Source organism: Myxine glutinosa, chromosome 11 (genome assembly GCF_964187855.1).
Source record: "Myxine glutinosa chromosome 11, kmMyxGlut1.1, whole genome shotgun sequence".
Classification (NCBI taxonomy): Eukaryota; Metazoa; Chordata; class Myxini; order Myxiniformes; family Myxinidae; genus Myxine; species Myxine glutinosa.
In genome coordinates, this window is record NC_136271.1 from 25,412,158 (window position 1) to 25,424,861 (window position 12,704).

General features: G+C 44.2%; 1 protein-coding gene across 2 annotated transcripts in view; it reads left to right on the plus strand.

The window, feature by feature from the left end:
• The window catches only part of LOC137436512 (mitochondrial 10-formyltetrahydrofolate dehydrogenase), a 195,990-nt gene extending 186,447 nt beyond the window's left edge, over positions 1-9,543 (plus strand). For both annotated transcript variants that reach the window (XM_068130372.2, XM_068130373.2), the window contains exon 23: positions 8,806-9,543. In XM_068130372.2, the coding sequence (XP_067986473.2) occupies positions 8,806-8,861 (56 nt within the window). In that variant the 3' untranslated portion in view covers positions 8,862-9,543. The remainder of the gene's footprint in view (positions 1-8,805) is intronic.
• The last annotated feature ends 3,161 nt before the right edge of the window (positions 9,544-12,704 follow it).

The window sequence follows — 12,704 nt, forward strand, 5'->3', positions numbered from 1 at the left end:
TCTTTCTCTTGTTCCCTAAAAAGAAAAGAAAAAAAACACACAGGTCCTGGGTTGCGTTGTAAATAAGAAATCACGTCATTGTAAATAATGCTCCCCACCGTAAATGTATAGTTTCAGAATAATTCCGTAATTCGGTTAGCTGTGGGCTTGAGTCTGTTAGACAGGATGCAATGCAATAGGGGGACATACTTATTTGTGTTTTAAAATTGTCACACTCAGGGTCAGGTTAATTGTAGAGGGAATTACACCTACATGTCACACTCAGTTAAGTCTAGTAGGCCCGAGGACGTGCCTGAAGAAAGGAGGGTGCAGTGTAACGATTTTGAGAAGTGTAACGGGTTTTGAGAAGTGTAACGGGTTTTGAGGAGTGTAACAATTTTGGAGGAAGGGTAACGGATGTGAAGAGTATGGTTTTGGTATGGTAACATCCTGGTGATGTAAATAATGGTCGCAGCCGTCCTCCTAATTAATTTCATAGAACATACACGCAGGTCACGATATATCTTTTAAATAGTGTATTTCCTTATTCCATGTAGGCTAAGTATGTGTTTTCCACTAGATTGACTTTGCATTGTATCAAACAAAATAAGCGTAGGCCCTTCCAATTTCCCCAAAACCTCCCTTCCATTTGCCTTCCGCATTTTGGTCGGTTTTTCTCTTCAACCACCATTGGCCACGAGGTAAGGTTGGAGAAGAAAGGCGTGTCTCCACCTCGTCAGAAGAGGGCAGGAGTGAACCGGCCCTAACAGCCAATCAACACCGCGGTGAGTGACCCGGTAGGCGTGCCCTCGGAGCCGGCGGCTTAATTCCGCCGGAGGTGATAAAAGCGAATGTAAGGGACTGCTTTGAGAGATGACTGGAGAGAGGCCTTGAGAGATACGCTGGGGGATGACCTGGAAGAGGAGCGCAATCCACCGCAAGCCCTACCTACCTGCCTGCAATATCCCCTGTCGTTGGAGAGACGTGCTGAACGGAGGGAGACGGCTCCACCCCAGGAAGAGGAGCAGGTGTGCCGAGCCAGCGCGTGACGGCCGCGGATACGCGACGGAGGTTTTCCCGCCAAAACCGCGAGGGGTTGAAAGCTGCTGCCTCCGACCTTGCCTTCCTCTCAAGCAATCAACCTCGAGCCATTACCTGCCTGCAATATCCACCGTGTGAGTGTGAACGTCCTGTCCTACTCGTTTGTCTTGGGGATTAAGTAAATGAAATAGAATAAGTTAACAATGCACTGTGTGACTGCTCTTTTCCATCTATTGCTGTAAATAATATTGGTCGCTCTAAAATATTGCTTGTGTGTGTATAATAAATCTGTTCTTCCTCCAAACTCTGTCTTTCTTCTCTCTTCTTCTCTTTCGGTCGCTTTAGAGGTTTCCCAATTGAATATCTGTAGCGCGATTAGTCAACGTTCGGGTGGAATCGGGTTCTAATCGGGGAGTAACTGTTCGGACGCGGTTAAATACACCACCGCTCGGTAAAATAACATCCAAAAACCGTGTCCGTAACAATATCATCGGGTAGTTATGCTGCGGACAGGCAGGCAGACAGACAGACAGACAGACACACACCCATGACGAATATAGTGGTCACTTTGTTTGATAACTCGTGAACCAATTAAGTTGAGATTTTTTTGTCACTGATCTACACATAAGATTTGGCCACGGGTGGACTCCAATCAAGTTGTAGAGACATCTCAAGGATTATCGAAGGAAATTGGAGGCACCTGAGCTCAGTTTGGAGTGTTATGGCAAAAGGGGTTGAATACGTACTGACTCGAGACATTTCAGCTTTTCATTTTCAATTAATTTGTTTAGATTTCTAAAAAAAACAAGACCGAAAGTCTCACCGGCGTAGCCGGGCTTGTATTATATTATAAACCACAAACACACATGATTAGCTTTTCAAACAGTCGCTAATGCTGTTTTTAACATTAAAGAAAAATTTGGAGGAATCCAGACATCCGTGAGGTAAGTTTTACTTACAGAAATGAGGGAAGATCTACTGTAATCTAGATGATACCCCACAAGAGTTGGGTACGTACCGTTTTGTTGGAATAGACGTAACACCGATGCCTTCAATATTTGATGGTCATTTTAACAATTGGTTTGTTTGTGTTTCACACTGAATGAAAAATGTAAAGGTAGAGCATGGCGATTGTGATATATGACAGGTTCGACGATATGTTCGGCATGAACGGCATATAGATCAAAATGGCGGTGCGTGGAGAGTCAGCCGCAGCACGGCCGTAATGACATCAGACATAATCACAACACCCTGTCATGTGACCAGATCCTCAGCTCTGATTGGTACACGTTTGAGAGGACATACATACATACATACTATACATGCAGACGGACAAACACTGTTCTAGATGGCTTTGCCCTATGGGCTACGCCGTAAAAATTCCACTTTAGCATTAAGCAGTATTATGTGTAGATCAGTGACAAAAAGAAATCTCAATTTAAGCCATTTTAAATTCAGGCTGTAACACAACAAAATGTGAAAACAAGTCAAGAAGTGTGAATACTTTCCAAAGGCACTGTACATCATACAATACATACATATACACACATACATGCATGCATATTCACGTGCTGCATGCACACATACATGTACACATAAACATACATACACACATACATACATATGCACACACATACACACATAATATATACATACATACACACACATACATACACATATGCACACACATACATACACATATGCACACACATACATACATACATACATACACACATATACACACATATACACACATATACACACATATACACACATATACACACACACACGCACATGGAGGTGGATACTTTGAGACCTGCTCGGTCTCCGTTCCATCTCCTGAAACCCACCCACGTGTGGAGATAGCAGGCAACGACAACTTACGCACACACGCGCACACACGCACACACACACACACACACATACATACACACATATATACGTGCACACACTTATAATACATACACACACATGAAGGTGGATCCTTTGAGACCTGGGAGTGCTCAGTTCCACCGTCTGAAACCTTCCACCGCACATGGAGATAAACAACATACGACACACACCTCTGATAGTGTAGTATAGATAGTACGATTCCTCTAACAATCAAGAAGTTTAACATGGCTTCAGTGAACTATGTAAAACTTTAGAACTCGTATATATTACAGCTTCTTCTTGAAAATCGTACGAGGAGTCCAGCCATTCTTGGAATGTGTTATTCGTTGGCATCAGGAGAAGCTGTGATTTTCTTGCTAATCATAAACTTAATTTCAGGGTTGCCCAAGATCTGCCAGCAACCCTCTTATGGTTAAACTGCCAAAATGTATACTCTCTGCTCACCTTCACTCTTTTATTCCTCTTTTCTCCCACCTCTGGAACATACTCCCTCACTCTCTTCAATCCCACTCCTCCCTCCAGGTCTTTAAAACAGTTGTTCACCACCATTTCTTATCTTCCCCCATCCAAAACATTGATCTTTTCTACCCCGTTAATTCACCCCAGATACTCTTTTTTGAAATACCGACTTCTTTCCTGGAAGTCCTAGCAGTGTCCATGTGGTTTTTCCCTCTCCCACCCACACACCCCCCCTTACCATGCCTCCTCCCCCCAAGCCCTCTCCCTCCCAAAGATCTCCCAATATCCTTGCTCTCAAATGTTGTACTTGTGTGCTTCCCCGTCCCTCCCCATCTTGTCTCCCGCTCCCTTTATCATTTGTTTTATGTGTCAGTTTGTCTTTTTGTGATCAATGTTAGCTCTTACACGAGCCTTGATCTTGTTTACCAAAAAAACCCAAAAAAAAATCAGGTCACCAAAATAGCCACAGATCTTGGAATTTTTCATCGTAGCGTTTTTACCATCATTCAGGAACGCGTGGGCGTGTCAAAGACTCAGTAAAATGTGTCTCCAGATGTCTCGGCAATGTCAGCACTCACCGTCGTGCCACAAACTTCTCCAATTAATTATTCAACGCAGATCCAGCCAATCTTTTCACGAGTCTGGATCACCTGCCACTTCCAAGAGGGATCACCCAAAAAGTTTCACACCCAACACTCAGCCGGCAAGATAATAGCCTCCATCCTTTTTGTGATACCAAGGGATTCTAGCTCATTGACTACCCCTCTAAGTCTGAAATTGCGGTGGGATATCAAGCGAGGCTTGTGTAAAAAAAATAAAATGCAGCAGGCCATCAAGGAGTAATGTCGAGGGATGTTGACCGATGGTTTTCACAACAACGAGCCTGTGCACAAGGCCTGTGTGGTGCAGACCACCTTTGAAGATTATGGAATTGAACAGCTACAACACCCCCTTCCGCAACACTACCCCATCCTGCTTGGATCTGGCCTAATGACTATCACCTGTATCACCATTTGAAGTCCCTCCCTCCTTCAAGGCCGCCTATTTCCCACCAATGAGGATGTACCTGAAGCAATTGAGATGTGGCTTAAGAAGAAATCTGACAACATCTATCTTACAGTTTGAAGGACAAACGGAGCAAACGCATGGAAGTCAAGGGACACGATATATATTGAAAGATTAAGAAAAGTTGCTGTCTTGCATGACTGTACCCCGTTCCGAGAACAATTGAACACCCCTCATCATAATTTAGAACTAGTTTAGGGGTTGATTCTTAACTATGTGCACAGTATGGTGTCAGTTTGACCTAAACCATCAACTGCTTCTGATGAAGATTTCTTAATGTAAGAATTAAAAGACTTCACTTTGTTTAGAGATTTATTCAATTATTGCGGAGAGAATCCAACTCAGATACACAATACATTTACACAGGGCAATACAACATGTCGACTTGAAGAAGGTACTCTGTCCAAGCCTCGCGCAGCGTATTCTTATATAAAACGAAGTTTTCTTTCATCTTCTCAGGGAGGAGCCTGAGGTCATTACGGGATTTGCCAGAGGTTAGACTCTGGCTGCAATCTCACCCCAGCAAACACCCACAGAGGTGACAAAGGTCATCCCACAAACTGCAGTCTTCACGTTTTGTTCCATATGCACTTTCTTTAGTATGTTATGCTAAAACTAAATGCTTTAAGAAAACAATTTAGCTCTCGGTCAATTACACGAGACACATTAGTAATTTATACAACAATGCAATTTTAGCAATGCTAGAAATCTCTCTACTTCTACACTTCCTTACCTCGATGCCCACATACACATCCCTCCTATCTCCTGACTCCTAGCTCCTCTGAACAGCTTTTTGATTCTATTCTCAATTTCCCCACATTCTGCTATCCTCCTCTTTTTCATGTGTGTGTATATATATATACCGCTCTGGTATTAATCTTGTTTTTCCGCTCGTGCATCATAATAAACAGATGGCCCCTTATGCAACCTTATTTGGTTCATCACTGGTAATGATGACCTATAACCAGGTAATGTAGAATGAAAGGAAGCAAATTTGCATGCACGTGCAATCAAATCAATTCGAAAGGTGAAGGTATTTCGAATTTTCTTTCAATTTACCATTCAGACAATCCTAAATGGTCCGTCGTCATGGTGTTGATGAGGAAAATAAAGAGTAATTAAAACAAAAAGCAGCAAACAAAACAAATCCCACCAGGGTTATTGAACTGAGGCAACGGAGCAGAAATGTGCCAATTGGGTGAAGGTCTGGCATGCTTGATAACGACACATTAATTGCTCTTTCGCTCGTGCAAAACTCATTTGCCTTTTTCTAGTCATTGTGATAACAGAAGGGCCTCGAATGTTTAAAAAGCATGAAGCAAAATTGTTTCCCCGAGACGATTGTTTTCATCTTGAATATGCGGAAAACTGTTTGCCATATCAATTTGAAGTCATTAGAAACAGATATAAAAAGAAATTGTAGCTCGTTTGTATTGAAAAGGAAATTTAATTTTATTGAACTGTTTTATTATATTGAACTGTGGTGTTCTTATCACATTATGATGTGGATCAAATGAGGGAGAGGGGGAAGGGGTCATGTGGTGCTTGGGGGGGGGGGGCTGGAGAGGGAGGGTTGAGGAAGGGAGTGGGGGGATGGGAGAGGGAGGGGAAAGATATACTACATATACATATGTTGGACGGTGGGGGGGGGGGGGGGCTTTGACAGGCTCCTCCATGGAAGGAGGAAACATTTACCCATGCAAAGAGTGCTTTAACCTCCTCCTGGTGCTGGCCTCCAAAGCCAGTCGCCGACTGGGCATCCTCCGTCGTGTGAAGTCCTTCCTTGGCACACCTGAGCTCCTCACCACATACAAGGCTTTCATCCACAGCTCAATGGAATACTGTTTCCCCCCTCTGGGCTGGTGCTCCTGCCTCATACCTAGCTTGGCTTCATGCTGTTAAGGCCCAAACTTTCAGAATCATTGGAATCTCCTGCGATGAAGTCAACTCCGAGGGCCTTTCACTCACTCACCGCAGGCAGGTTGGTGGTCTTTCTGTCTTCTACCGACTCCTCTCCGGCCTTGCTCCCCCAGCTCTCTCTGTGCTCTGTCCCCCCAATATGTCCCCCCAAATGTCCCCCCAATATTCTGTCCCTCTGTCTGTGCTCTGTCCCCCCAATATTCCTTCAGGTCGCACAAGATCTACCTGCAACCCTCTTATGGTTAAACTGCCAAAATCTAGGCTCTCTGCTCACCTTCATTCTTTCATTCCCCTTTTCTCCAACCTCTGGAACAAACTCCCACACTCCCTTCAATCCCACTCCTCCCACCAGGTCTTTAAAACAGCTGTTCACCACCATCTCTTATCTTCCCCCATCCAAAACCTTGATCTTTTCTACCCCCGGTAATTCACCCCAGAGTCCGTGCAGTGTTCATATGTTTTATACCTCTCCCACCTCCCCCCAAGTCCTCCCGATGTCCCTGCTCTCAAATGTTGTGTTTGTGTCCTTCCCCCTCTCTCCCCATCTTGTCTGCCGCTCCCCTTGTTTTTTGTGTTTTGTGTGTCGGTTTGACTTTTTGTGTGATTAATGTTAGCTCTTTCACGAGCCTCGATCTTGTATACAAAAAAAATAAAAAAATAAAAAAACCTGTGTTTCCCAGGTAAAAAAACCAAATCGTAATACCCTTTGCCACCATCACCAGGTGGCGCTACACGGTACACATTTACATAGAGAATTTACGCTCCTCTCCTGGTCCCCCACACCTCCGCATGAGGCTGATGCCACATAGCCTATGTTACCCCCCCCCCCCCCCCCAGACAAAGTTGTATTTGTATTTGTACCCCGAGTAAAGTATACATAAGTGTTTATATCTGGAGTGCCCGACGTTGCTCAAGTGAAAAAGAAACATCAACATATTTGAATTGAGGTCAAATATAATGGAAAAGCAATTACATACAAATCAGAATCCATAACAAATGTGAAATCATCATTTTACCTTTTCATTGAATATTTGCTCGTGAATGTACTGTTGATCACGTTTTTGAGTTAAGTATGATGACGTTCAGGAAGAAGAAGAAGCCTAACCATCAACTTCGACCGCTTGTGGAATTGTTTTATTATTTGTTCAAATGTCTGGTGATTGTTTTGTATTTAATCATGCGAATGTGTACTTGTATATAACTGTCATTAATCAAAAAGACTTCGGCACTATAGAGCGACTTTTTTTTTTTTTTTTTAAATACTCCAAACTAACTTTTTGTTTTCAATTTGTTTTTGTTTTTTTGCCGAAAACACTCCCTAGCAATCACTGATGAACCTCTGAAAGTTTGATGAAGATCCGTTCAGCCATCTCTGGGAAAATTTGCGACACAGACAGACAGACATCTCTCTTATATAGTAGATTACCGAGGTGTTTTCCTCCAGAATGTTCTGTAACTGATTATGAACCTGTCTGCATGCAATTGTCTGCACTATCCAATGTTGACCTTACCTGTAATCACCTTTAACAATCGTAGGAAAGTTATTGATAAGACTGTTTAGAGCGTCTGCTCGGAGTCTGGGAGGTCGGTGGTTAGAGTCCCAACCGAATCGTACCAAAGACTTTAAAAACGGTACGTGCTGCTTCTTTGCTTGATGTTCAGCATTTATTAGGGTAGAATACTCACAAAAAGGCTTCGATGGGCCTAATGGCCTAGCCTCCTGTGTTGAAGTCCCTTGTAAGATAACTCCTTATTATGAACCTATCTATGGTGCTGCAAATGCATTTCCCAATTTCTCAACACGTGAATCCCTATCAGGCCAAACCCTCCTCACCCCCCCTTTCCAAAACAATCAAATTCTCCTGATTTTACATCAACATTTGCAATTTCTGTACCAGATTTCGTCTCAAATCTCCTGCTGTGCCCAGATATGTCCGTGACACGTTCAACTCGTCGTGTTTATGGCTGCGGCGATGAAGTCTGCACTAGGTTTTGGCGTTGTCCGTCCGTCCGTGTGTCCGTGATGGGCTATTTTTACCATGATAACTTAAGAACGGTTGAAGCGAACCAAGTCAAACTTGGTACAAGTATGTGTGATGATGCAAAGATGAACTGATTAGATTATGGGGTCAAGAGGTCAAAGGTCAGGGGTCATGTCAGTTGTAAATTATGTTACTGCACTAACTTGTGAACCAGTGATGGGATTTCGACCAAACTTGGTATAATATAACTATATATTGTGAATCAAAGATTAACGAATTCGATTTTTGGTGTCAGGGGTCATGTCAGGTAAAAATGTTGTACTTGAGAGCAGCTGAAGGTATTCAAATCAAAGTTGGTAAAGTAGGCCTATGTATAATGATGTAATAATGTGGGCAGAGGCATATCGGCCAAAGAGTGGCATTCTATTTTCCGCTTAAATCGACACCTGTTTTTTTTCATTTCCAGGTGAAGAAGCACTGAACGAATACCTGCGGACGAAGACTGTCACACTCGAGTACTGAATGGAACCCAGGATTCGGGAGAAGTCTTCTTTCGTGCAGCCGCCTCCTTGCATTTTTGTGCAGTATCCAATGGAGTGTTCATCCCTTAATCACTTTTAACATTCATAGGAAAGTTATTGCTCACATTCCTTGAATGCTTTCCTCGAACACTGCCGAAAAAACGTCGTCACCAGACATGGACCGGGTGTCGTCACATCGGATCACCCAAGAGATTGTTCTTATGGTGGAGACGAAGCTCTTAGACAGAGCCAGGTATTCACAATCATTGGTTAGTGACTGCCGTGTCCTACCTGCTTTGCGTAAAGAACGTGAGCCCCCTAGAGAAGGGCCTTTTCCTTTTCGACAGTCCGCTTACAGAAAGCGGCCTTTCGAAAAGGTTGATTTTCTTTGTAAGAATTACAGTGTTTATAATACAGTTTGCCAATACCTTCAGTGTTCAACCAAACAAAAGGTAATCACAACAGCTCTGTGTGCAAGATGGATCTCCAAGATATTTTACTTGGGAACCTCGGTCATTGTAGAAGTGGTTGGTCATACACCTGCTTACAGAGAAGGAAGCAGAAAATCATGTCCTCTTCAATCGTGTTCACGGCGGATGAGATAGGAAGTGATCATAGTGGATTCTCAGGTCCTTAGGGAGTACTTGATGTGTATTAAATCCTCAAATTGCTGTGTACTTGACTATGCAACGCCTGATACATATATTTTTTTCCCCATTATCCGACGGGATGGTGCGGAAGTAGTGCGCTCACATTTATGCTGTCCAGTCTGGCAACGATTCGCGACCCGTCTATAAGCCGTCGGACAGGTGCTTGCCAGGCAGGTTGAACCATCAACATGTGAGCCGTCCTTTGGATGGACATCAAGCTGCTTGTCTGATCTCCAAGCAATAGTTGGTGGACTTCAAAGTTGCCACCATGTCCTTCGCGAAGTCGACACCCTGGAATAAATTACAAACTCCTGCCTCGATCGGCCCCAGTTGCTTAGCCAGAACCTGTGTCCAGGAGGAACTTGGACGACAACTTCCCCCAGCCAACCTGATGTTCAGGTGCAATAAAGAGCTCCCCTTAAAGAAGAAGAGGAAGAGGAAGTAGTTGTAGTAGTAGTAGTAGTAGTGGTGGTGGTGGTAGTAGTAGTAGTGCTACTACTACTACTACTACTACTACTACTACGACTACAGTCTTTTGCGTTGTTGTTCTTTGTATTACTGATACATGGTAAACTTTGTCAAACTGCAGTGAATGATCATCGTCTCGGTTTATATTTCGTCAGAAACTTTACTTCCGGAAACGTTGTACTTGTATTTGTCGGTGCATGGAAGTGCAGCAATTATGATGCAAGCACCGAACAAGCAGCTTAGCGATTAGGGTGCCGGCTTGGGATCCTAGGATCCTGGGTTTGAATCCCAAGTCTGATTGCTGAATTAACACCAGGGAGGTTGACTCAGCCTGTCATCCTTCAGAGGTCGGCAAATTGAGTACCAGTTCACTGGTAATTCCCTGTGTGTCACAAGAGGCGACTAACAGGGTTGGTGGCAGGAAGGGCATCCGGCCATAAAACATTGCCTCAAAAAGGGGACCAGGGTGCCTAGAAAAGGCCAACCCCTGCTCTGCAGGGAAAAATGGCCTCTAAAGGTGGTTCATCACATGGTGTGCCACAGAAGGTTATACATCCACACTGCCCTGGCAGCACACACACAGGAGGTGGAGCAATTGGAAAATGAAAGAACAAGCCTTTTGACAGATTAAGCAACAAATGCCAGAAACAAACAAACAAATCCAATTCAACCAACAAATCCTTGCAACTACAGATCAATCAGCCTTCTCCCAATTATCAGCAAAGTCATGGCATCCATCATTGCTTCGGATATCAAATCTTTCCTCTTCTCCAATGGCTTGATCTCTGATCATCAATTTGGTTTCAAACCAGGTCACTCTACTCTGGACAAAAAAACTGGTTAAAAACGAAGTCTCAAGAGTTGCAAAACAAAATGGGAATCGATGACAAAACATTTCACATTGTTGGAATTAAATAAACAAATATTAATTTCAATGTTTTTTTCTGATGGAACAAGTTGCACTCCAATTAAGTTGGCTGCTTGTTCGGTGAAACAGAACCACCTATGGAGGCCATTTTTCCCCGCAGAGCAGGGGTTTCCCTTTTTCGGGCACCGTGGTCCACTTTTTGAAGCAATGTTTTATGGCCGGATGTCCTTCCTGCCGCCAACCCTGTTAGTCGCCTCTTGCGACATACACGGAATTACCAGTGGATTGATACTCAATTTGCCGACCTCTGAAGGATGACAGGCTGAGTCAACCCCCCTGGGGTTAATTCAGCGATGGATCGGGATTTGAACCCAGGATCCCAAGCCGGCACCCTAACCGCTAAGCCAACACCAGGCTCTGTTTGTCTTTATTTGTTGCTAAATGTCAGAAACGTTTGTGCTCATTTTATCTTCGTTCAATCGCAATCGTCCATGGTACACGGAATCTTGTGGTGAGGCTATTGCCCAGAAACAACTTGCTTTCGTCTCCTGGAAAGCAATCCAACGGAAGGAAATCTCATTTCCTTTCACAAAGCCAGAAACAAGTGTGTGTCCACCCTCAGGAGAGCCAGGAAACAATATCTCTCCGTTCTCAGGACCGAACTCTTTTGTCTGTCTCCCTCTTCCAAATCCTGGTGGCGTCTGATCAAATCTGTTTCTGGTGTTTGTTCCCCCTCCATCCCCTCCCTCACCTCAAACGGCCACACGGCTGACTCCGCACGTGAAAAAGCTGAATGCCTCAACTCTGTGTTTGCCTCTAAATCTTGTGTCCCAAACCCATCCCTCTCTGTACCCACCATACCCAGTCGTACCCAGCTGCTCCTGGACTCTGTGTCCTTTCCTCCTGACAAGGTGGAAAAGTTTCTGTCAACCCTCGACTCTGATTCTGCAACTGGACCTGACGGCATCAGCCCACGGGTCCTAAAATCCTGTTCTTCCGCTCTTTCACTCCCTCTCTCTGTTCTCTTCACCCTCTCTTTTGCTCAAGGTCATCTGCCATCTGCTTGGAAATCTGCCAACATCACCGCTTTGCACAAAAAGGTGCAAAAACAGATCCCAACAACTACAGACCAATCAGCCTTCTCCCAATTATCAGCAAAGTCATGGAATCCATCATTGCTTCAGATATGAAATCTTTCCTCTTCTCCAATGGCTTGATCTCTGATCATCAATTTGGTTTCAGACCTGGTCACTCTACTCTGGACATGCTACTTCTGCTTTCTCAACAATGGATGGATGTCCTCAATGCCAAACAGGAAATTAGAGCTGTCTCCCTTGACATATCACGTGCCTTCGATACGGTCTGGCACCCCGCTCTGCTCACCAAACTCTCCTCCTTTGGTATCCATGGAAATCTCCACGCATGGCTGGCGGACTTCCTCTCTAGTCGTGGTCAACGTGTGGCCCTGAATGGGTTTCTCTCATCACCTCTTCCTGTTCAGGCTGGAGTTCCCCAATGCAGTGTTCGGGGTCCTGTGCTTTTTCTGGTCTTCATCAATGATCTCTCTGACTCTTGAAAATCCTCTCTATCTCTTTGCTGATGACTCTACTCTCTGTCGCTCCATTCTTCATCCCTCAGATCGGCAGTCTGCAGCCTCCTCACTCTCTGCAGACCTGGACAAAATCACAGACTGGGCAAACAAGTGGAACATGTCCTTCAATCCTGACAAATCTCACACTTTTACGATGTCTCTCCGAAAAGACGCACTGGACAACCCTCCCATCTACTTTCTGAATTATCCTCTCCAAGAAGTTCTGTCACTCAAGCTTTTGGGTCTCACTATCTGCCATGATCTTTC